General features: G+C 38.7%; 1 protein-coding gene across 3 annotated transcripts; it reads left to right on the top strand.

Moving 5' to 3' along the window:
- The first annotated feature begins 3,304 nt into the window (after window positions 1–3,304).
- LOC107609913 (protein ADP-ribosyltransferase PARP3-like) lies at window positions 3,305–25,719 on the top strand. 3 transcript variants are annotated; one of them, XM_088493668.1, is made up of 7 exons: window positions 3,305–3,628; window positions 4,031–4,323; window positions 4,442–4,524; window positions 5,396–5,523; window positions 5,590–5,664; window positions 5,745–5,914; window positions 25,216–25,719. In XM_088493668.1, exons 2-6 carry the CDS (start codon window positions 4,296–4,298, stop codon window positions 5,746–5,748), a joined length of 318 nt encoding a protein of 105 aa, XP_088349794.1. In that variant the 5' UTR covers window positions 3,305–3,628; window positions 4,031–4,295; the 3' UTR covers window positions 5,749–5,914; window positions 25,216–25,719. The 3 variants fall into 3 exon arrangements, 2 of the variants coding, with proteins under 2 accessions (XP_088349794.1, XP_088349793.1); XR_015892236.1 differs by lacking the exon at window positions 4,031–4,323 and having other exon boundaries at window positions 4,324–4,524; XM_088493667.1 differs by having other exon boundaries at window positions 3,305–4,323.
- Window positions 25,720–26,415: the final 696 nt, after the last annotated feature.

Below are 26,415 nucleotides of genomic sequence, written 5' to 3'. Positions count from 1 at the left end.
GACAGATATATACAAGATTCTAACCGGTAAATATAATCAAGCTCTAAACTCGACCTGCGAAGCAAAGGCCGGCCAAAGTATACATATACATATAAAGAATACTCTAAACCCAAGCTACAAACCTTTTTCTCCAAGTCAACCTCTAGGAGGGACAAAATATAATATATACAAGGTGGAGAATCTATATACATGTGTAAACATAAATAAAATACAACCCTGAGTCCCAAGAGTTCTTTGCTTTCACAGACTCTAGAATGTTCAGTGCGGTGCTGCCCGACCTGCATCTGAAAAATAACATGTATGGAATGAGAACCGGAGGTTCTCAGCATGGTAAAGGTGCCCGCATAGTTAATATAAAAGGTCTCGGAAAACGCAAAGGCAATCCTAGAATTTCGACACTCAGATATAAAGCTTAGAGTTAAAGTTTAAAACCATAATACAAGGTGGGCTATCTAAGGTTCTTAAATCTAACTCAATTTTACTTATTTCACTACTACAAAAATAGAAGATAGCGGCGGACAATTAACAGCTATTTTGACAATCGCCGCTATATGATGGTTTTCCAGAGGTTTTAGTGGTGAACGCTGGAAAAGCAGCTAATCTACCTTTTCTTTGGTGACATTTCAATCTCCCCTTCCCTTAGTCTCATTTTTTCATGTGTTACCACTTTGACGCCGCTACCATCAGACACACCTTTTTCCCTCTTTCCTCTCTTTGGAAAAATATTCTCAAACCAAGCTAACCCTAACCTTCTTCCATGAGGTACCATCGGTGATAGATTCCAGCCTCCGTCACCTCCAACCTTCATCGACGCACCCATCGCAGGTTCAGATCTGTTCTAGGTACTTTTCCACGTCTGCTTCTTCTGATTCAGATCCTCTGCCAAAGCTCCATGTTGGACGAGCCTTTCGTCTTTGGAGCTGCAGATTCAGACTCCGCGCCTCTATTCTAGCTTTTGCTTGCTATTGGTGCCTCTTTTCTTCTGCTCTGCTCATTACTTCTAGATTGTTCTTTTTGGTTTGATTTATTCTGAACTTTCTTTCTATGCACTTTGAAATTGGTCTTGCACATTTTTTGTACCCAGTAATTGCTTTGCTTCATCGATGGTATGTCTTGTTTGCTTTTCAAATTTAATTTTGCTGCCTGCTGACAATGACATGGGTATTGTACAATTTATTGATTTGTTATTTTCTTAGATATGTTGTACTGGCACTTGATAAACTTGTTCTCCACCATGAGGGTGTTGAGATATTATACTCATTAAAACAAAGGTAGATTTCATTACTTGCTTTCTCTAATTTGATGGTGTTTACCTATGTGGGATTGTGTCGTGTTTGCTTTTCAAATTTAATTTTGCCCATGCTCCAAGTTGTAACAATAATGAACATTATTGGTATGCTAGAGGCCTAAGGTATTTTATTAATTTTTTCATGATTGTGCTTGTAAGAGGATCATTTGATTTCAAACTACAGTCAAGTAAGTGCAATCATGTAATTAGAATTAATGTGCCTTAGGATAACTTAGTTATTTTTATGATGGATATGAGAATATTAAGTCATGATTAGCCTTTGCATCCAATGTGAATGGTCCCAATTGAACCTTCTTTACAAGTCAGGTTCTTTCTAGCTGATAAATGTTGTTTTTCTCTTGGGAAGTTGCTTATGACGAGTATTTGGAGTCAATGTGAACTCAAACTTCATTTGTTGCTATTGGATAAGTTTCTATTATGTAATCTTAGTTGCTCTATTCTTGAAAAATCTACACTGAGCATGTAAAATGGATGATTTACAGGAGAGGTTGAAGAAAAAGCAGCAAGAAAAAGAACACAAAAAGAAACAAAGCCCATCTTTTACTTTTCTTTATTTTTGATTAATTCAGTTTAATTGTAGCTGTTTAGAGTTAAGGATTTTGATTCAGATTTTGTTTATATATTTGATTAATTTTGATTCAGATTATACTTTATGTTTAACTGGGTTAAGAGAATACCTCAACAGAATGTTAATTGTGAGAACATGACACTATGAAAGGTCTTATTATTTGGTATTGAGATAAATCATATTTGGAGGATGAGGAGTTGATGGCTATTTCCACACATTCCTGCCTACCTTTTTTCGTGGTTATCTTAGCTGTACCTAACAGTGTTTATTTAATATTTTTTTCATTGTCATTGATACACACTTAGCTTAGATGAATGCTTTCTCTTTTGTCAGATAATAAATTCAGCGGAAAGCGATATAGTTATTGATTATTGGTAAGCTGTCAAATGCTTGTTCAGTATAAGTTTTTGCATTCATCTTCCTATCCATTAACCCATCTTTTGAATCTTTTAATATTTCTATTTGCTATGTGCTATATAGTTATGTGAAATGTACATCAACCTCTCTGCAAGCATTGGCATCATTTTGAAAATTATATCCCATGCATCGCCCGGAAGAAATAAGCCGTTGTATTAAAAAATGCACTGCATATATTGAAAGCGTTCAAGCTTGGATGGTTCATGGTTTGCTGCTCCCCTTTTGGAAACCACTATTTTCAAGTTTTTTCTATTGATTTGATAGTCGATTTATGCATGTTGTGGTTTCGCTCTCTTACTTTTAGCATGAATGGAACTTTGTTAGTTTAGCAAACCTCTAAACCACCTAAATCTACTTAACAGATATGGTTCATGGGGAGTTTGCTTCACCTATGCCACATGATTTGGGATAAATGGGTTGATTGCTGCTGGAAAGAATTACAGTGATTCTCCAGCCATCCGTAAAGCTTGTGAATTTTTGCTGTCTAAGCAGCTTTCAAATGGTGGCTGGAGAGAGGGTTATTTGTCTTTGAAGGTTATAGAAGGCTTAGAGAAGGGATGTTAAATCTATGGCCTTCTTTTACTTTAATGGATTAAGCCTTTAATACCCAACTTCAAAATTGATTTCTATTTGAACTGTGCAGTGGAAAATTTAAGAGGTAATTTCGTTTTGTCTCATAAAATTTAGAAAACAGAACAACAAAAGAAATGAAGAAGTTGACACAGTCATGTATCCTGGTTCAGTTACCTTCAATGCAACCTACATCTAGTCTCCACCACAACTGTGGTGGAATTTTCACTATTGTCAAAGTATTACACACTAATACATTATAGACATTTAGTAACATTTATCTCTTAATATTTATTAAAATGTTAGTAATTATAACAAAATTACATTTTAAGTAACATTTATGCTAAAATGCTACCAAATACATTTAATTTTTTTAAAAATGTTACCTATTCCTAATCATTTATTCACATTCACAGGAACAAGTAAAACTCCTTGGTCATTAAATCAAAATCTCTCACTCCTCACATTCAAATCTCGCTCACGCTGTGATCTAATCACTTATTCCTTCGCGCGTTTGCTTTGATCTCGATCTCGCTGGATTTCAATCCCAATCTCGCTCTTGCTCTCACTCGATTCTCGATCTCTCTCGCTCTCGCTTGATCTCGATTCTCGATATCTCTCCGGTGAGACTGCAACCTTTGAATTTGTTGCTGATCTGCTCTCCTAAGTCATTGTTGCCTCTGTGATCATTGCTGCTCCTCTGTCCTCTTCATTGTAAGTGTCTCTGCTTTCTGCTCCCAGTCATTGTCACCATTGCTCTGTAGGTAGGTCATCCTTCCATCCTCAATGAGTTCATTTATGTTATAAATTCGTGGCCAATCCCTAATTTAGTGCTTTTTTATTACGGAATATGTTAATATATCAATTGATTTTGATTACTGTATTTGTTAATTTTTGTAAATTTTGATTACTGTAGTTGATTTTCAGGAAATTAAATTCCCTATGTTTAGCACTATGAAATTCAGACAAATTTTAGTTATCGACTTCATCATTTCACTTCGGAACCAGAATAGTGCATTAGCAGTTAAAGGACATTAAAACCCAATTGAATGTATTTCTCACTAATTAATTGTATTTCTCACTCAACTGATTGAAACTTCTCATGATCTGCAGTTGAAATTACTCATTTCAATCTGAATGCATGATGTTGAAGCTTCTTATTGCAGATTGAAGAAGAGAAACTTCAATTACACAAGTAACTTTTCTTATCTTTCACTGAATTGGTTTTTTCATTTGGCTTTTCAATTATAGCTAAAAATTATAGTTAAAGATTTTCATTGTTATGAAAATGAATACATATGTTGTATTTGACAATGAATCTAAATTTTTTTAGTATAATTTTATTTATAAAAGTTCTTTGAGTTTTTGAGAGTTAATTTAAGGTGTTTGAAGAAATGCCTCAAAAAACTTTGTGCATTTGGGAGTGCATTTATGAAAGTTCCTACCTTGGCTATTTCAGGTACAAACATTTTGTTGTGATTTGTTTGCCTCACCGGGTAATCTTCAACTACAGCAAGGCATTCCAGTTATTTTCAAGTGGTTAATCTATAATCAATTTAAATTTGTTGCTTCTAAAGGAATCAAACTTGGAGGGATTGGGAGTGTGCGAGGCTATGGTAAACGAGCAATAGGGTCTGGAAGATCTTGTCCACTTCCTTTGGTAAGCGATAGCTTTATAAGCAACCATTTAAACAAGAAAAATTTTTTAATTTCTTTACCTAAAGATCTATGGTATTTGTATCCATTATAAAAACATAGTTGCTGCTTTAGTTATAGATTCTTATACACTAATTCTTTAATAATGCTTTCAAAACTTCATATCCTTTATCTTCCCTTTAGATACTTAAATAATGTTAATAATCTATTACTGGATTCTGGAGAGAGGCCTTGAGTTAGATGACATTTGGATTCTTGATTTTTGAAATTATGACGAGTATGATTTTAAAAACTGTACCTCTTCTACCACATCAAGATGATAAGAATTTATTGGTTGCATGATAGTAATGCTTACATTTATTAGTTGTATCTGTGTTCAGATGTACTTTTGTAGAATTGATTTAGTTAGAACTAATTTTGAATTAGAGTGATTTGTATTTGATAGTTTCTTTTCTCCCAGAATCAATTAATTATGGAAGTTATATAAAGTTCTTTTGAGTTTTTGCATAATCTTCTATTGATAATAATTTTTTAAGTTTACTTTGCTCACCAAAACTGTGCATTTAAAGCCTGCTCACTTTTCTATATTTATTCATCTCTTAATTTGCTACTCAAATCAAATTACTTGAGACTCAAACAATGGTTATTTCCATCATTTAAATAGAGTTATTTATCTAGGGGAGATCAGAACATAGAAGAACATGGCTTGGTTGTGATGATCACTTTGATAGAAGTGAATACATATCTTTTGTTTGTAGCACATATCTACCCCATTGATATGGTATGTTTCTACTGCTACTTCTAAGCATTAGGTATGCCATTGCTACCACTTTTGAGATAAAAGAATGCAACAATCTTCTTGGAACGTGGCTTAGGATGATGGAGTAGAAGTCTGGCATGGCGCACTAGGACTACGACAACTGGGGATAGCAGCGACACACTGTAAACTTGAGCCTATGGTTGCCAATTTCGTCAAGGTTTTATGCAGCCAGGAGATATACAGGTATAAACACTGCCTTTTATGAGTTTCTGCTACTGCTGTTTAGAAATAATCGGATATTGAAATCAGGTATGCGCTGATGGAGATGGGTTACGACTCACCAGACATTCCCATAGGGATGGTTACAGCTTCACTTGAAAAGATGTATGCAATTTGGCAATATTTTTTTCCCTGATTATTTCTGTCAAGTACTTTAAATGAGACTGACAAAAGAGGTACATCAGGTGAGGAAGCACTGTTGGAGTTCATAGAGAAGGTTAAGTCATCGAAGGAGAAGGAGTAGAATGGACCAAAGGCTGAGGCTGTCTGGCCAGATATTAGCCAAAGATGGTTCACTATGATGCACTCCACTAGGCCTTTCTTTTTCAGAGATTAACAAGAGATTGTAGAACATGTAAGCCTAATGGTAATTTGCTTTAAATTATTCACTTGTGTTAACGATGATTCCATATTTTTTGATATATTTTAGCTCAACTTGGATGGATTTCGTCACATAAACTCACACTTAAGCACCAAAATAGCATACTTTTGTGTTATCTCCCTAATTTGGACATAAATGTGAAAACATGCGTTTTTGTGTTTAAATTAAGTAATTTAATTCCACTTTTATGCTATTCGATGTCGTGATATATTTTGTGAGTGATTTCAGGTCATTTTGGCAAGATTGGCTAAGAAAAAGTGGAAGAAAGCATGTACAAGGGAGAACACATGAAGAAAACAAGGAAAAGCACACACAGACAAGTATGCGTGCGCACCAGTACGCGTGCGTACGCACAAGAAGGAATTTGTATGTGTGCGTGCGCACAACCTTCTGTGCGTATGCACAGGTGGACATTCAGCAATGTGTGCGTACGCACAGAGGACCCTGCACGTGATTTCATTAATGAAACACGTGTTGCGCAATTTCTGAAGGCTTTTGGCCCATTTTGGAAGGCTTGAAGGCTGAATTTGGATGCTATATGAAGGAGATATCAACACATATTAACACATTAGCTTACATTAGGTTTAGTTTTAGTTTTTCATTAGTTAGGAAGCTTCCATAGGAGTAGGACTAGGAGTAGAGTAGAATTGCTCTATTAGGGTTTCATTTTCATCTCCATTTTAGCATTCTATAGCAAGCTTTAATTTTGGATTTTTCTCATCTTTTGTAAGTACTCTCAATTTCCTCTTTAATTTCACTATTTTTACTTTCATTTCCTTTTGGTTCAAGTTACCTTGTTCATATTTGCAATTTTGAGTTTCTTGAAGTTTTGATTGATGAATTTAATGTTTTATGCTCTCTTTATGTTTGATTGCTTGTTTATATTTAGTTTTGTGGATAGTTGGTTATAGTTTTCCATTTTCCTTTGCAATTCCCCATGTTTTACTTTTATGCACACAAGGTGTTTGTGAAAATGCCAACCTTAGATTTTGAGTAGATTTTCATACCTTGGCTTGGGATTTGAGTTCCTAGGATACTAAAGTCATAATGTTCAATATTTAGTGGTAATTCTTGGGTAGTTAGTTGACTCTTGTTTCCATTGACGCTAGCTTTTTATCAACTAGTTTGGTAAGTTAGCTAGGACTTATGGATTAAGGTCAATTCTGCTTGCTTGACTTACTCCTCGATGTTAGGGGTTAACTAGGTGAGATTGACTCATCATAATTATCATAGTTGTGGTTATGGCGATGATAGGATTTCTTGGACTCTCATTCCCAAGTCAAGGCTCTTTATTGCATTGATAGAATTTTCACTAGTTTTGATCTCATTTTCTCTTTACTTGCATTAATTCCAATTTTGATCATCTCTTAGTTCTTTTATTGCTTAGTTCTTTTAATCTTTAGTTCCTTGATTTCAAAAACCCCCTTTTGCCTCTACAACCAAAAGAGTAACACTTCCAATTGCATCCTAGGGAGAACGACCCAAGGTTGAAAGACTCTCGGTTAATTATTGATTTGAAAATTAAACTTTGATTGAGAGGATCCATTGCCGATTTGGACTATGCTACTGATGAAGTAATTCTTATTTTGATAAAATTCCGAATTGGCATAATCCTCTCTATCAAGTTTTTGGCGTCGTTGTCGGGAATGCAATCGAGTGCTATCTTTAGGTTGTTGTAAATATGTTGATAGTGTAAATATCTTACTTTTTGGTTATTTGTTTGTTTTTGTTAATATCTAGGTGTTTGTTTTTCTTGTTTGTCGATGTCTTTTGTTTTTATTCCCTACTTTCTCTATGAGCTATCACCCTTGTTGCTTGGAGCTTGGTTGTGAGTATTTTGTAGGGTATGATGAATTCAAGTTTGGATTGCTTCATGAAGTGGGATAATCAATTTAGGGAGGAACCAATTGCGTATGAGCAACACTCATGGCAAACACCTCCCTCATACTACAACGAGCCAAACTCTCCCCTATGTGAATACCAAATCTAAAGATATGAAAGATACCCCCTACATGACCCCCAACCACCAAACTTTCAAGTACTACACCCTCCACCTCCATGGAATCAAGATACTTATACACCTTACCATCAACCATATGAACCACCATATTCTTACACACTATATGAACCCTCCCCTATGTGAATACCAAATCCAAAGATATGAAAGATACCCCCTACATGACCCCCAACCACCAAACCTTCAAGTACTACATCCTCCACCTCCATGGAATCAAGATACTTATACACCTTACCATTAACCATATGAACCACCATATCCTTACACACCACCTCAATACCCTTACCCACATAATGCACAGTCCAACTTTACAACCTTTCTTCCAAACTTTGAACCTTCTCTTCCATCAAATTGTGAAGTTCTCCAACCTTTGTCCCAAGAAAAACAAGACCTTTAAGCATTCTTCCAAGAGCAAGAAGGGTTCCGAAAGAAGCAAGGAGAGTTCATTGCTACCATAGCCGAAGCGGTCAATCGCTTGGCCTCACTACACTCAACTACTCAAGACATCCCCCTTGAAGAAAGCAGAAGATCAACTAAGGAGTGTAGAGAAGAGGGGAACATGGAGTCTCAAGGAAAGGAAGAGGAGCTAAGGCTTGAATCACAAGAGGAGGAAGATAGAACTAGTGAATCGGAAGAGTTAAATAGAGAATTAAGGGAGTTTAATCAAGAAGTGGATTGCATCATCAATAATTTTTTGTCCACCTTGGTCACCCCCCTTAATGATCTTGAGGACACCTTCCCCTTGGAGTTTGAGATAGAAAGGGAAGAGCTAGAAAAGAGTGGTGAGGAAGAGGTGATCATCCAAGAAGTGGAGGCATACATGCAAGAGTTTACAAGAGTGACTCTGATCCAAGGGCAATATGAGTAGGTAACAATCTCTTCCATGAGCTTCATAGGCCCATACCAATATGCTCTCTTGGAAACAGACCACCAACTTAAAGTGCTTCTTAGAGTGTTAAATGGTGAAGGAATGGGTATTGGTTACCAAAGGAATTCAAGGTATAAATGGTGCAAGGTCCACTTGGGAGGATTCCAAGATTCGAGTGGGTGCTCAAAAGGTGCTTGGAGAGGTTGTTTATCCAAGGGTACAAGTGAAAGTCAACAAGAGGATGATAGAGAAACCAAAGTGTGGGATCCGGGCATACAACTCTACTACCAACAATTTTGGATTCCAATTTCTTGCTTGAGGTTGCTTGAGAGCTTAATGTACTTCGTTTGGGATCCCGGAGGATTTTTGAAGAGCAAGCATGGTTGGTGACTCAAGGATGGATGGAAGCACAAGCCTCCTTGATGTGAGCTTCGACCAAGAGTCCAACTTGAGGACTTTAAACCAAAGTGCTAGGTGGGAGACACCCCACCATGGTAATATCCTTTCAACCCCTCTTTCTTTTAGCTTTTGTTTATTGAATTTTGTCTCTTTGATTAGCATAGTTTGATTGTATTCTAGGCTTGAATTAGTTGCATTTTATGTTTGATCATGTGTTTTTGATGAATGATATGTTTTGGACTTGAAAAACTTTGATTGATATTGTTCACACCCTGGTTCGAGCCATCCGATCCGGGATGTTCAGTAATAAAGAGACCGACCTCTTCAGGTCAGGCTATCCGACCTCTTCTCAGAAGAGGTCGGTCAAATCGACAGAAAGGCCCAGTAAAGGGCCCAAATAGAGGAACACGATCCAAATCCAAAGGCAGTCCAAGCCTATAGAGATAAGGGCGGTTCCCTTGAAGATAAGCTGACCTCAACTCAAAGATAAAGATAAGATAACTAACTTATCTTATCTAACAAGGTCACTCTACAACCATTATAAATACACTAGAGCACCCAGGTATAACTCATACTCTGATTCTACTAAAAACCTATTTAATACCCATGCCAACTTAAGCATCGGAGTCTCTTGCAGGTACCCCCCACCCTCTGGTGACCAAGGATCAGAAGTATAGCCAGTCCAACAAGTCAGACCCGACCGCCCCGGCCGCTACCCACCAGCCGGACCCGTCATCTCCGACCAGTATAGAAGATCTCGTCCAAGATCGACCTATAGTTTCAGGTAACCCTCGGAACATTGGCGCCGTTGCCGGGGAACCTGGAAGTCATCCCATCACCATGTTGGACGACCATGACAACGACCACGATTCAGATCTAGAGGATAGAACACCGCACAAAAATGCAGACATGACGCCGAAAGATACCTCGGAATCTAATGGAGACAAAAACTCATCAAATCTGGGAGTAATAGAAGCACTTCAAGATCGTTTAAAGCAACTTGAAAAAGAAAGCCAGCATCAACGAGAAGTTGGCAAGGATCTACAAAGAGAGGTAAGGCGACGTCGAGAATTAGAAGATAAACTCCTACAACTCGAAGCCAATCTCAAAGCAAAAGCTACCCGGACCACCCCTGAAGACAATTCACGCAAAGATCAAGATCCATTCACTAGGGAAATTATGAAAACTAAAATTCCTAAGGACTTCAAACTCCCGGATATGACTTTGTATGATGGCACTACAGATCCCAACCATCACCTCAGCAACTTCAGAAGTAGAACGTACCTCACCGACGCCTCGGATGCCGTTCGCTGCAAAGCTTTTCCAACGACTCTCACGAAGACAGCAATCAGATGGTTCGACAACCTACCTCCAAAGTCCATCTCAAGCTTTGATGACCTAGCCAAAAAATTTCTGGCCAGATTCTCCATCCAAAAAGACAAGGCTAAGCACGCTCCCAGTCTACTAGGGATCAAGCAAGGAGATCGGAAAAGTCTTCGCAACTACATGGAAAGATTCAACAAAATATGCCTAGATATACAAAGCTTGCCAACAGAGGCCGCCATCATGGGCCTCATCAATGGCCTACGAGAGGGACATTTTAGCCAATCTATATCAAAGAAATACCCCACATCTTTAGATGAAGTACAAGAGCGAGTGGAGAAATACATCAACATGGAAGAAAACTCTCGGTTAGGAGAAACCTTAAAGTCTGGATTCCCCTACCGAGATACAGATAAAGAGTCCAACAAGAAGGAAGATCGACAAGGGGAAAAAATTAAAAAATATCATAATTACACCCCCTTCGGGTGTCTCTTGTGGATGTGTACAAAGAAGTCTGCCACACAGAAAAAATACTACCAGCTCGACCACTCAAATAGACCAAGGGAGCTCCGCCGACATCTTATTCAAAACTACCTTCGACAAGCTCGGCTTAGAAGAAAAGGAGCTTAGAGCATACCCGAACAGCCTGTTCGGACTGGGAGATACCCTAGTACAACCACTGGGATACGTGTCACTACATACAACCTTCGGAAAAGGGAACTAATCCAGAACACTCAAGATAGACTACATCGTGGTCGATGTGAGCTCAGCCTACAATGCCTTAATAGGTCAGACAACACTAAATCAACTCGGCGCAATAGTCTTAAATCCACATCTATGCATGAAATTCCCAACTACAGAAGGGATAGCTACGATAAAAGCAGATCAAAAGATGGCACGCCGCTGTTATAACGAAAGTCTAAACCTCAGAGGCAGAGGAGAATAGTTCCATACAATTGAGCTTCGGGGAGTTCAGAGACGAGAAGAACTCCGTCCACAGCCCGAAGGTGAAGTAGAGAAAGTTCAGATCGGAGACACCTCGGACAAAACAACTAATATTGGCACGATCCTAGAAGGAGACGCAAAAGAATTACTAGTACAGTTCTTACGAGATAATGTCGATCTCTTTGCATGGAAAGCTGCAGACATGCCAGGCATAGACCCCAAGCTAATGTGTCACAAGTTGGCGGTCTATCCAGGATCTCGGCCGGTACAGCAGAAACGAAGAAAACTTGGGCCAGAATGATCCCAAGCTGTGGAAGAACAGGTACAAGCACTACTGGAGGCAGGATTCATAAGAGAAGTCAAGTACCCACTATGGCTAGCCAACGTCGTCTTGGTGAAAAAATCAAATGGAAAGTGGCGAATGTGCACCGACTACACCGATCTCAACAAAGCCTGCCCAAAAGATCCTTATCCGCTCCCAAGTATCGACGCTCTGGTGGATGCCTCATCCAGATATAAATACCTCTCGTTTATGGATGCATATTCTGGATACAATCAAATCCCCATGTATCCACCAGATCAAGAAAAGACCTCGTTTTTAACACCAAAAGTAAATTACTGCTACATTGTGATGCCTTTTGGTCTCAAGAATGCGGGAGCTACTTATCAAAGGCTAATGAATAAAGTCTTTTTAGATCATATCGGAAAAATCATGGAAGTCTACGTAGACGATATGTTAATAAAGACACAAAGTGAAAAGACATTATTGTTCGACCTGGCCCAAGTGTTCGACACTATAAGGAAGCATGACATGCGACTCAATCCGGCAAAATGCACCTTTGCAGTAGAAGCAGGCAAATTCTTAGGTTTTATGCTCACATAAAGAGGAATTGAGGCAAATTCGGATAAATGCCAGGCCATACTCAACATGAAGAGCCCAACTTGTATCAGAGAGATACAATAACTCAACGGGAGATTGGCAGCCTTATCCAGATTCTTAGCAGGATCAGCGATAAGATCTCTCCCCTTCTATGCTACTTTAAGGAAAGGAAAGAAGTTCGAATGGATAATAGAGTGCGAGCAAGCCTTCCAGAATTTCAAAAGTTTCCTGGGACGACCACCTATCCTAACTCGACCACGAGAGGGAGAGCCACTAGTATTATACCTTGCGGTAGGAAGTCGGGCAGTAGCTTCAGCATTGGTTCGAGAGGACGACAAAGGGCAACAACCTGTATACTTCATTAGTAAAGCGCTGTAGGGATCCGAGCTGAACTACCAAAAAATAGAAAAGTTTGCCTATACTCTCATACTGACATCTCAACGACTTCGCCCGTACTTCCAGGCTCACACCATTAAAGTTCGGACCAACCAGCCCATAAAAGGAATATTGCAGAAAACAGATCTAGCAGGCAGAATTTTACAATGGGCAGTCGAGTTATCCGAGTTCGACCTCTAATATGAAATTTGGATAGCCATCAAGTCACAGTACTTAGCCGACTTTATTGCAGAATTCACAGATACCCTGAAAACCCCATAGAATAGAATCTCTACATGGACGGTTCCTCAAATAAGACTGGAAGCAGCGCAGGTGTGATAATCGAAAGCAACAAAGGAACCCAAGTTGAACTTTTCCTCAAATTTAGGTTCCCGGCCTCAAACAGCCAGGAGGAATATGAAGCGTTACTAGCTGGTTTGAAGCTGGCTAAGGAGGTTGGAGCTCAAAAACTCAACATCTTCAGCGATTCACAAGTAGTCACCTCACAAATAACAGGAAGCTACCAAGCCAAAGATCCCACCATGAAAAAGTATTTGGATAAAACTAAGGAACAGCTCGGACAACTCGGGGAATATAAGATCTGCCACATACCCCACGAACAAAATGCCCGAGCTGACGCACTCTCAAAACTAGCCAACACCAAACCAGGGGGCAACAATAGAAGCCTCATCCAGGAAATGCTATAGAACCCGTCAATCTCGGAAGAGGAAAAAGTCCTAGCCGTAACAGGTCAGGATCAAGAATGGATGACCCCCATAATTAACTACCTTAAAACAGAAACACTCCCCGCAGATGAAAAGGAGGCAAAGAGGTTAAAACGGGAGGCTCAGTACTACACTATCATAAACAACACCCTATATAAAAGAGGGATTTCAATACCACTATTAAAATATGTGCCAACCTCTAACACATGGGAAGTTTTAGAGGAAGTACACAATGGCATTTGTGGTAATCATCTTGGAGCACAAGCTCTCACCAAAAAAGTACTCCGGGCGGGATTTTATTGGCCAACTCTACAAAAGGAAGCTACAGAGTTTGTAAGGACATGCTCACCATGCCAGAAACATGCCAACTTTCACATCGCCCCGCCAGAAGAGCTCATCAGCGTAACCTCACCTTGGCCATTGGCAAAATGGGGACTCGATCTTCTCGGACCCTTCCCCCAGGGATCGGGACAAGTTAAATTCCTCATAGTAGGGGTAGACTATTTCACAAAATGGATCGAGGCAGAGCCCCTAGCCAACGCCACTGCTCAAAGAAGCCGGAAATTCCTATATAGGAACATTGTCACAAGGTTCGGGGTTTCATACTCCATCACCACAGACAATGACACTCAATTCATAGACGCAGGCTTCAGAAAATTAGTAGCCAACTTGAACATAAAGCACCAGTTCACCTCCGTCGAACATCCTCAAGCCAACGGACAAGCCGAAGCTGCCAACAAAGTCATATTGGCTGGGTTAAAACGGAGATTACAAGACGCAAAAGGAGCTTGGGCTGAAGAGCTTCCACAAGTCCAATGGGCATATCGAATGACGCCACATTCCACCACAAAGGAATCACCCTTCCGATTAGCATACGGAATGGAAGCAATGATCCCAGTAGAGATCGAGGAAGGGTCGCCTAGAGTGGTTTATTACAATGAAGAAGCCAACTCCCAACTTCAAAAGGAAGAGCTCGACCTACTTCCTGAAATCCAAGAAAGAGCTCGGATCAGGGAAGAAGTACTAAAACGTCGAATGGCTTCCAGATATAATTAAAAGGTAGTGCCAAGAGGTTTTGCTGAGAATGATCTCATCCTGATCCAAAACGATATTGGAACAACTCGACCCGGAGAAGGAAAGCTAGTAGCAAACTGGAAAGGACCCTACCGAGTCATAGAAGTACTTGGGAAGGGCTACTACAGACTATCCGAACTCGACGGATGAGAGCTTCCCAGATCATGGCACACCTGCAACCTAAGAAGGTACTATAGCTAGAGAAGGTAAAAGATCTCATCATAGGATGCACTCTTTTTCCTGAAAAGGTTTTTTAATGAGGCACCAAGTTGAGATCCAAAAATTGTCCGACTCAAAAGGATAAAAGCTCTATATGTACATATTTTCATTTTCTTTTAAATAAAATATATTAGACGTTCTACAAAGTTTTCAAGATGCATTAATCTGAAACATTCATCGTCCGATTATAAAGCGACAGATTGGCAAAAAGTGAAAAACAAATTCACTGCACAATCACGATAAAGACCAACAGAGATGAAAACCAGATTCATCTAAAGGTCGACTAAATGAGGATTTAACCCACCTTCTACAAATCGGCAAAGATGAAAACAGAATAATGCAAGAAGTTATCGAAAGTGATCCGGAGAAAGGACCTGATGAGGTCCTGATGGATTGCTAAATAATAACTTAAATAACTGGCCGACGTTAAGAAGTCGGACCAAGTCAAACCAAGTTATAAGTAAACCCTGGAAAGAGGTCTGGCCAACCCTATAAAAGAGGATTACTTTAACTTAGAAGGGCCCGACATGACAAAGTCGGCCCAAAACATAAAGTTATAGAAGTAATCCCTGAAAGAGACCTGAACAAGGTCCAAGAAAGAGGATTACAAAAATAACTTAGAAGGGTCCGACATGACAAAGTCGGCCCAAAACATAAGGTTATAGAAGTAATCCCTGAAAGAGACCTGAACAAGGTCCAAGAAAGAGGATTACAAAAATAACTTAGAAGGGCCCGACATGACAAAGTCGGCCCAAAATATAAAGTTATAGAAGTAATCCCTGAAAGAGGCCTGAACAAGGTCCAAGAAAGAGGATTACAAAAATAACTTAGAAAGGCCCGACATGACAAAGTCGGCCCAAAACATAAAGTTATAGAAGTAATCCCTGAAAGAGACTTGAACAAGGTCCAAGAAAGAGGATTACAAAAATAACTTAGAAGGGCCCGACATGACGAAGTCGGCCCGCAAATTATAAGTAATCCCTGAAAGAGACTTAAACAAAGTCCAAGAAAGAGGATTACAAAATAATTTGACCCCACATGGCGAAGTCGGTCAACATGAGGAAAGGCCCAACATGACAAAGTCGGCGCAAAACATAAAGTTATAAAGTAATCCCTGAAAGAGACCTGTACAAGGTCCAAAAAAGAGGATTACAAAAATAACTTAGAAGACACTAACATTCTCAAAAACCTAGAAAGGTGCCAAGACAAGCGCAAACAAGCATAATATTATAACCAGCTCCAGAGGCCATCAAAGTCAGCCCCAAAAGCACGAAAGCTACTTGTTGTTTTTCAAAATAAAAGTTGCTAAACAAGCAACTAAGAAAAGTATCAACAGTCACCAAAACATCATTTACATAATAAAAGAGTTTAAAAGCCCACAAGCCGGGCTATCTGCACAATCAAGATAAAGAGTTCAGTTAAATATCAGAAGCCTTCTCAATAGCATCAATACGGGGTGAAGGAGGGCGAGTCTGAATAGGCACAGCATCCACGGTCCCATCATCTCGATTCAGGATTTGACAATTCGGATCGGATACGGGATGACCGACCTCAGCCGAAGGAACTATAGAAGTGGACACTTTGACAGCAGGTGCAGGGGGAGGTTCGACATCATCATCATCCGGGTCGTCAGGAACAATCTTACCATCCCTCACAATATTGTCCAGGCTGAAGAGAGAAAGGTCGACCTCGGGAGCCAGAATTCGAACCTGCTCCTTTAGGTTCTCGTAAGCAGCATTCACGCTGCCAACAAGATGACCTTGGAGCTCGGAGTAATCAGCTCGAGCAGACTCCAATTCCTCCCTCAGACGCATCACCTCCCGATAGGATATAACATAGCTGTCTTTATGCCTCAATGCCGTGTCCTCGGCCAACCTCACAGAAGCCGCTAAAGCAAGGGAGCTAGCCTTCTCATTCTTCAGCTCCTTCCAGTTTGGACACTTTCACCTCAAGCTCCTCCTTCAAGCCTTTCATCCGATTAAACTCCTATTTAGCCTCTTCCATGAAGGCTTTGGTCGCATGAAGAGGAAGATTTTGAGTAGTTCGGTACAGGACAGCCCCCATATGTGCCATTTTAACACTACTTCGAGTTATAAAGTCCAAATGGCGAAGGAGCGATACATCATCTATAGGGAGGACACCATAAGGACCGATTTGTTGATCAACAAATTCCACCGCATCGAAGTCAGGAGCATCAAGGTTAAAAGGCTCAATTGTTTTTTGTTTCTTGTTGAGAGGAGCACCAGAAGTAGTGGCAGAAGTCTGTGGAGGGTCGGCCAGACGAACCCGAGGAGTGGGGATCACCTTCTTCAGCCCAGGAGAATTCGGCACGGGCGGCTTCACCAGAACTTGAGAAGATCCCCCTCCTGTCGCCTTGGCCGAGATATTTTGAGCAGCAGCAGCCTCCTTGCCTTTTTGAAGGCCTTCATGGAATCATTGTTCTTAGACATCTCTGAAAATACAGAATCAACCACAATAAGGGGTTACAATCACAGAAAGAGAAAGCAAAGCTAAGAAACAAGTATAGAAACAAGTCAGATAGTACCCAAAGCAGTTCGAACCAGGGACGGGTCACTCAAAAACTTTTTTGTATCAAGATGGGGTGGCTCCCCCTATAAATCTTCAAGAACAATTACAAAAGCCCGCTCAACCTCGTCAAGCATCTCCCATGTATAACGAGACACTCTCACATCCTTTTGCCATTCTAGAGGAAAAGCAGGCTCGTCATTCTCATCAAGAAAAAAGGGGTGGACCCCCTCAACAGCACGGACTCTAAAGAAATAATTCTTAAAGTCCTTAAAAGATTCATCGTACATGGAAAAAACTTTATGCCTCTGGGCAGACCTAAAAGAAACCCAGGAAGCCTTCTTTTTAGAAGAAGCTCCAGGCTTGGCAGAAACAAAAAGATAGAGGAGAAGAGTATGAGAAGGTGTTACGCCTAACTCTCGGCAAAGCAGCTGAAAGATCTTGATAAAACCCCAGGAATTTGGATGAAGCTGGGATAGGGCAATGTTACACGACCACAACAAATCGGTCTCGAAAGCAGTAAAAGGAAAAGTAATGTCCAACTGGCTGAAGAAATATTCATAGGCATAAAAGAAAGGACGCTCTCCCTCGACCGAAGTAGGAAAATAAATCCTCTCGTCAGAGTCGGGCGCTACAAGCTCATAGTCCCTCTCCCGGGCACCGCCACCACAAACTCTATGACGTTTCCTCAGCTCTACACAAAACCCAGCATCCACCACAGAGACACACATCAAGACAAGGGAGTCCAGCCAATCGGACATCCCTTCGGAAACTTTAGAAGACATCTCTACAATGTTATTGCGAGAAGACATGGCCAAACTAGTCCTACAAACAAGAAAAGAAGATTGGATAACTAAAAAAGATCCTGGACGAAATCAGAATAACTCGGCTAATATAACCTAGTACAGAACAAGCAGCAAAAGGAAATCCCAAGACCCATACCAAAAAGATCCAGGGGCATCCTTTGGAGGCAGTTAACAGGACAAGGATTCAGGAAAACAGGCATACATCTCGACACAAGAAAACAACAAAACCTCTCTGTTCTATAACCAAAACGACACCTCGAAGGCAACGAGCCACAAATCAAACACGGCCATCCAAACGAGCTACCTCCCAGACTCACCATCCCAGTTCAAAATAAAAAACGAAGGCAGATAGCAGCAAAATGTTCAGGAGAAGTAGTCATCAAAGAGGCACCCTAAGCAAACAAAGAAAATCTTAACAAGCGACGAGGAAAACTATCAACAGGGCAAAAGTCAAGCTATTATTTTGAAAACTACCATTATTGCAAGATACAGTCTTTTCAAAAGAACAAGCCAGAAGCAACAGTAGAACATGCAAAATCCTAGGAAGCATCAACAGAAACACTAGGGGTATACGCAAAAACAAAAAAGGCAAAACCAGAAAAAAATACGCCACAGTAACAAGCAAGCACAAGGTTACAAAAAGGATCAAGCTTTTCCAAACGTACATTCAAAATCAAGGCATTATCAGAAAAAAGGATGAGAACAAGAACCAACCTGAACAAAGGAAGAAGTTTTCGAAGAAGATCGAAGACGTAGAACAGAACTGCCTTTTGAGCGAGAAGAAACACCAAGAAATCACCAAGTGACGTCGCAGGGAAGAAAGGTGAAAACTACAAACTCCAGGAAACAGAAAGGGAGAAAGAAAGGGGAAGTTACAAGTAAAAACGGAGAAGAGAAACCGTTTCTGTGTGTAAAGGTTCAAAATAAAAGGGAAACGGAGCATTAAAAGCTAATTAATGAGGGTATTAAACCCTTGCGCCTTCCCAAGAACAGAGCGCTAATACGAAGCGCGCGCTTTTAGAGGAAAACGTTCCACATTAAAAAAGGTTCTACAAAAGGAATCGACAAAATGCTCGAGTTCAACTTCACTATAGAAAGTTCGAAGTCAAAGACTCGACCTCAAAGCAGAAGACCGAGCTCAAGCAGGGGCAATGTTCACACCCTGGTTCGAGCCATCCGATCCGGGATGTTCAGTAATAAAGCGACCGACCTCTTCAGGTCAGGCTATCCAACCTCTTCTCAGAAGAGATCGGTCAAATCGACAGAAAGGCCCAGTAAAGGGCCCAAATAGAGGAACACGACCCAAATCCAAAGGCAGTCCAAGCCTATAGAGATAAGGGCGGTTCTCTTGAAGATAAGCTGACCTCAACTCAAAGATAAAGATAAGATAAGATAACTAACTTATCTTATCTAACAAGGTCACTCTACAACCATTATAAATACACTGGAGCACCCAGGTATAACTCATACTCTGATTCTACTAAAAACCTGTTTAATACCCATGCTAACTTAAGCATCGGAGTCTCTTGCAGGTACCCCCCACCCTCTGGTGACCAAGGATAAGAAGTGCAGCCAGTCCAACAAGTCGGACACGACCGCCACGGCCTCTACCCACCAGCCGGACCCGTCATCTCCGACCAGTATAGAAGATCTCGTCCGAGATCGACCTACAGTTTCAGGTAACCCTCGGAACAGATATCATGGTTGGTGCCTTAGAGGCTTTAAAAATATTGCAGAAACAGAGTTCTGTGTGTGCGCACAGCCTTGTGCATACGCACACTTCCCCTGTTTTTCTCCATCTGTGTGTGCGCACCGATGTGTGCGTACACACACTTGGTTGCATGCGTTCTGTTCGCAGCGCTCACACCCTCTATGCACGCGCACCCCACCACATTTTCATTTTGTGCGTGCGCACACATGGTCATTTTGCCTTATTCAAAAAAAAGGGGGAGAAGAAGAGAAAAGTGTTATGTGCGTCCGCATAGGCCTGTGCGCATGCACGGGTCTTGAGACCCCCTCTGCCAGCAGCGCTCGCACGTCTTGTGCATATGACCCCCCCCCCCCCATTTTTGCTAATGTGCATACGCACGAGTCGTGGTCTGGGCAATAATGAGAAAGGGTGCCCTGTTGTGCCAGTTTCTTCCACTCCTCACCCCTTTTCTTCTTTCCTTCTTTCTTCTTCCACCCCCGCCGCCGGAACCACCGCCGCCACCACATTTCTCTCTCTCTTCCCATTTCTTCTCTCTTCTTCTTCTTCTTTTCCTTCTTCTTCCTTTTATTTCTTCTTTATTCTTTCTTTTTTCTTCTCTCTTTCTTCTCCTCTCCGGCGAAGTTCCATCGCCGTGAGCCTCTCAGTGGCTATCACAAGTGCCACTGTTGCCTTTCCTTTTCTTTTCTATTCTTCATCTTTTCAATTTTATTATTTTAATCTTCTTTGTTATGTTTATTTGCTTGTTTAATTTTTGTTTTCTTTATTTAACTTTGGTTATTTCGTTTAAGTTTGCTTAATTATTGGTTTGTTGCATTGCAAGTGTTTAATTTTTGATTTATGGGTTGTTGATGTTTGAATCTTTGTTCGAATTTGTTGAATATGTGCACTGCATACCATGTGTTTGTTTAAATGCTTGAATGAATTTTTTTTTGGTTAATTCATATGTTGTCATGACCATATGTGTTAGACTATATCCTTGTTTGGCATTCTAATCGAGTATTGTGCACTCTTGGATTGAAATTTCAATGATGTACTTGTTGTTTAATGCTTTAAGTGGCTAGCACCAAATTGATATGAACATTGACATTTGATTTCTTATTTGGTGCAATTTTTAACAAGTGCATATTGAATTTAGTGAATTGAATGGAATTTCTTGTTCATCATGGTTTTTAAGTCAATATAACCACATCACAAGGTCCTTGTTTCTTGTTAATGCTCTGCATTTTATTTGAGTTGAGTTGACTTGGTTCCTATCAAGACTTGTCACTTTTTATAACAAACACCTTAATCATGTGATTATTTGATTATTCCTAAGGATGAATAAGTAATTTTCGTTTCATCATTGCATTGGTTATTATTTGTTGTGCTATTTTATAACAATTTTACTCTTTCACTTGCACAACTTCAATATCCAATAATTCCTACATTCAATTCACTCTTGTTGTAGTTGCCTAAGTTTGCATATGCTTAAATGTTGCTCATCCATTACTTGCATCTTAGGCCATTTAGTTGAGAAACTCATGCTTATTTTTTCATCGTGCGGATGCCATTTTAACCGGCCATTGTGTGTATTCTAACCGCGCGCATAATTGGAATACACACATGGCTCATCATTTTCATCATTCCACACCACTATGCAAAATTCCTCAATTAGATACTTATTTACTCTCTCCTTTACCCTTTTGTGCTACTTGCCCTATGATTCCTAATTATACTTTATTCATTCTTTTTTAGGATGAGACATGAAGGCAAGAAGCCAGGAGAGGAGGAGGAAACCGAGGGTGGAGATGCCGAGAATACATTGGACGTGGCGGTTTCCACACAACCCAAGCCCCACATCTGCCAACCTAAGGTGGAGCACTCGAGAGACATTCTCCCCGGATCATGTTCGTGCACGGAGGACCGTGCAATGCTTAAGTGTGGGGGAGGATTCACCACTTTTGGGGCATAAACTCTCTTTTCCGAACACTTGGCACTTTATTTTTGTTTTCTTTTATTATATTTTTTTTGTAGATATTTAGAGTGTTTCCGATTGTTGCATTGCATTTTCTTTTGGTATATATATCTTAGTTTAATTCTATTTATTGCATTTTTTCATTTTTAGTTGGTATATATTTTATATATGTTACATTTTTTGCATATTTTGCTTAGTATATATTTTATAGATAGAAATTGTGATTGGATGATGTGAATAGTATAGTACCTAGTTCAATCTTGTCCTAATTGTTCACGTTAGTTTTTGGTTGTTGAAAATTAGGAAAAGAATTAGGAAATTTTGAACTTTGCATCCATCATAACATACATACATATAGAAAATAATTTTGGTGAAAAACAACAAAAATTTTCAGGAATTTTGTTTCAAGGGTATTCTATTGAATTGATTTGAAAAATTGTTTTTTAAACTTGCTTGAATGATTTTTTATGGAACATAGAAGAGGAAAGAACAAATACCTTGTGAGTTTTTGAGCTTGAATGAGTGGTTACACCTTTTAACCATTAATTTTGTTCATTGTGTGCTATATCTCTTCTATGATTGTAATCTTGGTTTTGCTTGATTCTTTATGTCCAATATTTGATGTTTTGATTGCATTTAGCATGATTGAGGCCATCTTTGATTAAAGCTTACTTAACCCATATGGCCTACCCTTTGCATCTACAATTGTTAACCCCTTTGAGCCTTATTTACCCGCATTGTTTTAATATTACCACATCACAATCCTAAGTGGAAAACCATACTTTACCTTGGATTGTATCCTTGATTAGCTTAAGTTGAGGTGTGTGTGTCATTTAAGTGTGGGAGAAATTTTTGGGAAGCATTGGTAGAGAAAAATTTTATTTTGGGTAATTATTGAAAAATTTGGGAAAATGGGTACACATTCATGTATCACTTTGCTTTAACCATATGCATTTGTTGTAAAAAAGAAAAATAAATAGAAAAGAAAAAAAATAAAATGAAAAAAAATAGTAATAAGATGGGAAAAAAGTTATCCCAAAGAAAAAAATTTGGAATAAGAAATGCATATGTATTTTGAATAGAAACTAAGGCATGAATGTGTGTGAAAAGAGATAATGGGTGGCTAGAATGCATTTTTGTGATTAGATTGATATAGGTTGAGTTGGATACTTAAGCTAATCAAAGATTTAATCTTTTAGTCCATTTAGCCATATATTCATCTTACCCTTACCCCAACCCCATTACAACCTTCTAAAAACCTCATGATACTTGCATACATGCATCAAATACTTGTTGATTGTTAGATGAAAAGCAATTTCTTGAGAGCATGATTAGAGAAGACTTGAGTGATTAAACCCTAAACACCGAGCATTGAGAGTGTATACACACCTAGTGAGGGTTCGATCACTCAATTCTATGTTTCCACTTTTCTTATCATGCATTCTTGCAAGTTGTTTCTTTTGGATGAGTTGAATCAATTATTTAGGTTTTTGATTGCATTAAGCTACTTCTTTGCTTGGCCCTATATGTTTATACTCCTGCTTGGAAATTTGACTGTTTGTTTTTACCAAATCAATAGGATACTATAGATAGATAGATAGACATAGATAGTAAATAGTATACTTGCATACATATAGATAGTTGCATTCAATAAGTTGATTACCCCTTTGATTATTATTCTTGTTTGGTTTAGCATGAGGATATGTTATTGTTTAAGTGTGAAAAAATTGATGAGTCCATATTTTTCGATATATTTTAGCTCAACTTGGATAGATTTCGTCACATAAACTCACACTTAAGCATCAAAATAGCATACTTTGTGTTATTACCTAATTTGGACATAAATGTGAAAACATGTGTTTTTGTGTTTAAATTGAGTAATTTAATTCCACTTTTATGCCATTCGATGCCATGATTGTGAGTGATTTCAGGTCATTTTGGCAAGATTGGCTAAGCAAAAGTGGAAGAAAGCATGTACAAGGGAGAACACATGAAGAAAATAAGGAAAAGCACACACAGACAAGTGTGTGTGCGCATAAGTACGTGTGCGTACGCACAAGAAGGAATTTATATGTGTGCGTGCACACAACCCTCTGTGCGTACGCACAGGACTTTGCACGTGATTTCATTAATGAAACACATGCTGCGCGATTTCTGAAGGCTTTTGGCCCATTTTGGAAGGCTTGAAGGCTGAATTTGGATGCTATATGAAGGGGATATCAACACATATCAACACATTAGCTTACATTAGGTTTAGTTTTAGTTTTTCATTAGTTAGGAAGCTTCCATAGGAGTAGGAGTAGGAGGAGAGTAGAATTGCTCTCTTAGGGTTTCATTTTCATCTCCATTGTAGCATTCTATAGCAAGCTTTAATTTTGGATTTTGCTCATCTTTTGTAAGTACTCTCACTTTCCTCTTTAATTTCACTACTTTACTTTTATTTCCTTTTGGTTCAAGTTACCTTGTTCATATTTACAGTTTTGAGTTTCTTGAAGTTTTGATTGATGAATTTAATGTTTTATGCTCTCTTTATGTTTGATTGCTTGTTTATATTTGGTTTTGTGAATAGTTAGTTATAGTTTTCTATTTTTCTTTGCAATTTTTCATGTTTTACTTTTATGCACAAAAGGTGTTTGTGAAAATTTCAACCTTATATTTTGAGTAGATTTTCACACATTGGCTTGGGATTTGAGTTCCTAGGATACTAGAGTCATAATGTCTGACATTTAGTGGTAATTCTAGGGTAGTTAGTTGACTCTTGTTTCTATTGACGCTAGCTTTTTATCAACTAGTTTGGTAAGTTAGCTAGGATTTATGGATTAAGGTCAATTATGCTTGCTTGACTTACTCCTCGATGTTAGGGGTTAACTAGGCGAGATTGACTCATCATAATTATCATAGTTATGGTTATGGCGATAATAGAATTCCTTGGACTCTCATTCCCAAGTCAAGGCTCTTTATTGCATTGATAGCATTTTCACTAGTTTTGATCTTATTTTCTCTTTACTTGAATTAATTCCAATTTTGATCATCTCTTAGTTCTTTTAATCTTTAGTTCTTTGATTTCAAAAACCCCTTTTTGCCTCTACAACCGAAAGAGTAACACTTCTAATTTTATCCTAGGGAGAACGACCCGAGGTTGAAAGACTTTCGGTTAATTATTGATTTGAAAATTACACTTTGATTGAGAGGATCCATTGCCGATTGGACTATACTACCGACGAAGTAATTCTTATTTTGCTAAAATTCTGAATTGGCATAATATTCTCTATTAGTTAATCACTCTTATCTTCTTAGGATGCAGACCTGGAGGGTGTTAGGGACATAACTGTGGCTTCTCACCTGATAGGAGATATGAGTGGCTCTACCATTGATATTTGATTATCATGTATCTATGTTTTTGAATCTCTTCATTTAGTTGCTGACGTTAAACTTATTAATCTGTGGTATAGATACTAACTATCATGGTGGACAATATTGAGAAAATATTGGAGAGAGGTGATCGAATTGAGCTTCTTGTCGATAAGACCGCTACAATGCAAGACAACGCATTTCACTTTAGGAAACAATCAAAGCGCCTTCGAAGAGCTCTTTGGATGAAAATTTTTAAACTCCTGTGAGTTTAATTTCTTTCATATGCTTCATATTATAGTAATTTATAAAGTATACGAATTCCAAAATCAGTAAATCTTAAGGTAGAGGGCACCTTTTCCTTTTCCTGGAATTCTTGTCTTGATTGTATGTGTCTTTGGTCTTCAACAGGAAGTTATTGACTTGCTTGATTGTTCTCTTACTTTACCTTATTATCATTGCTTGTTGTGGAGGCATCACTCTACCATCATGCAGATCCTAGTTGACGGTTCGACAGTTCTCAAAATAAATCATATCAATGTATGAATCGGAGTATTCCAAATTCGAACTTATGAGCTTGAGCAGGAAAATTGAGAGTCTAAAAACAGTTACGTATTTGTTGGCATATGTTTTTTCTCATTGTTGTATTATAAAAATTAAAAATACAAGCTGGAGCCTGATGAAGTTCTATGCCATTATTGTGAGCTACCCATTTGTAAATGTGGATTATTGTAATCTTTTATCTAGGTTTAAATTCTTTTAACTTTATATTTTAATTTGTATACGCTATGGCCTTTTTCAGTGCTTTTGCAGTTTGATTAATTGGTGAGAATATGCTACTTGGTGGAAGTTAAGTATGAGAAGAAGGAAGCAGTAATGGACACCACAGAGTGAAAAGACTAACATTTTGTGATGGTGAAATTAAAGACCATGTGTTTTGGCTGAAGCTCCTTCAAGTTTAGAAAGAAGTTTGGAACCATTGGTCAGGCATTAAATATTTGTTCTCTTATGTGATTGGTAAAATATTTGTATCACTTTTTCTTTTTTTTTTTATATGGAATGTTCATAGAGTTTAAGTTCTATAAGTATTTTTTTTCTTTTCTTATTTTATTTGCATCACGAAGCAAACTTGTACAACGATTATTGATTAATCAAAGAGGCTATTCATTTTGTGAATTTGTGAATTTAATGAAATATTTCATGTTGTAGTAATTATTTTTAGTATATTTATATTGTGTATAATATAAAATAAAAAATAGTATAATATAACTAAAAAACTATTACTAAAGATCTTTTGTAAT

The sequence above is a fragment of the Arachis ipaensis genome, chromosome B7, assembly GCF_059453495.1.
Source record: "Arachis ipaensis isolate K30076 ecotype BB chromosome B7, ASM5945349v1, whole genome shotgun sequence".
In the NCBI taxonomy this organism is placed as follows: domain Eukaryota; kingdom Viridiplantae; phylum Streptophyta; class Magnoliopsida; order Fabales; family Fabaceae; genus Arachis; species Arachis ipaensis.
This window is presented reverse-complemented; position numbering and strand designations above follow the sequence as displayed.

Bases quoted from the DNA above. Each gene is read 5' to 3' on its own strand.
- LOC107609913 (XM_088493668.1), top strand. From the start codon at position 4,296: ATGAAAGTTCCTACCTTGGCTATTTCAG. The intron at 4,324-4,441 runs GTACAAACATTT...TTGCTTCTAAAG, and splicing joins TCCTACCTTGGCTATTTCAG to GAATCAAACTTGGAGGGATT. The intron at 4,525-5,395 runs GTAAGCGATAGC...AACGTGGCTTAG, and splicing joins GATCTTGTCCACTTCCTTTG to GATGATGGAGTAGAAGTCTG.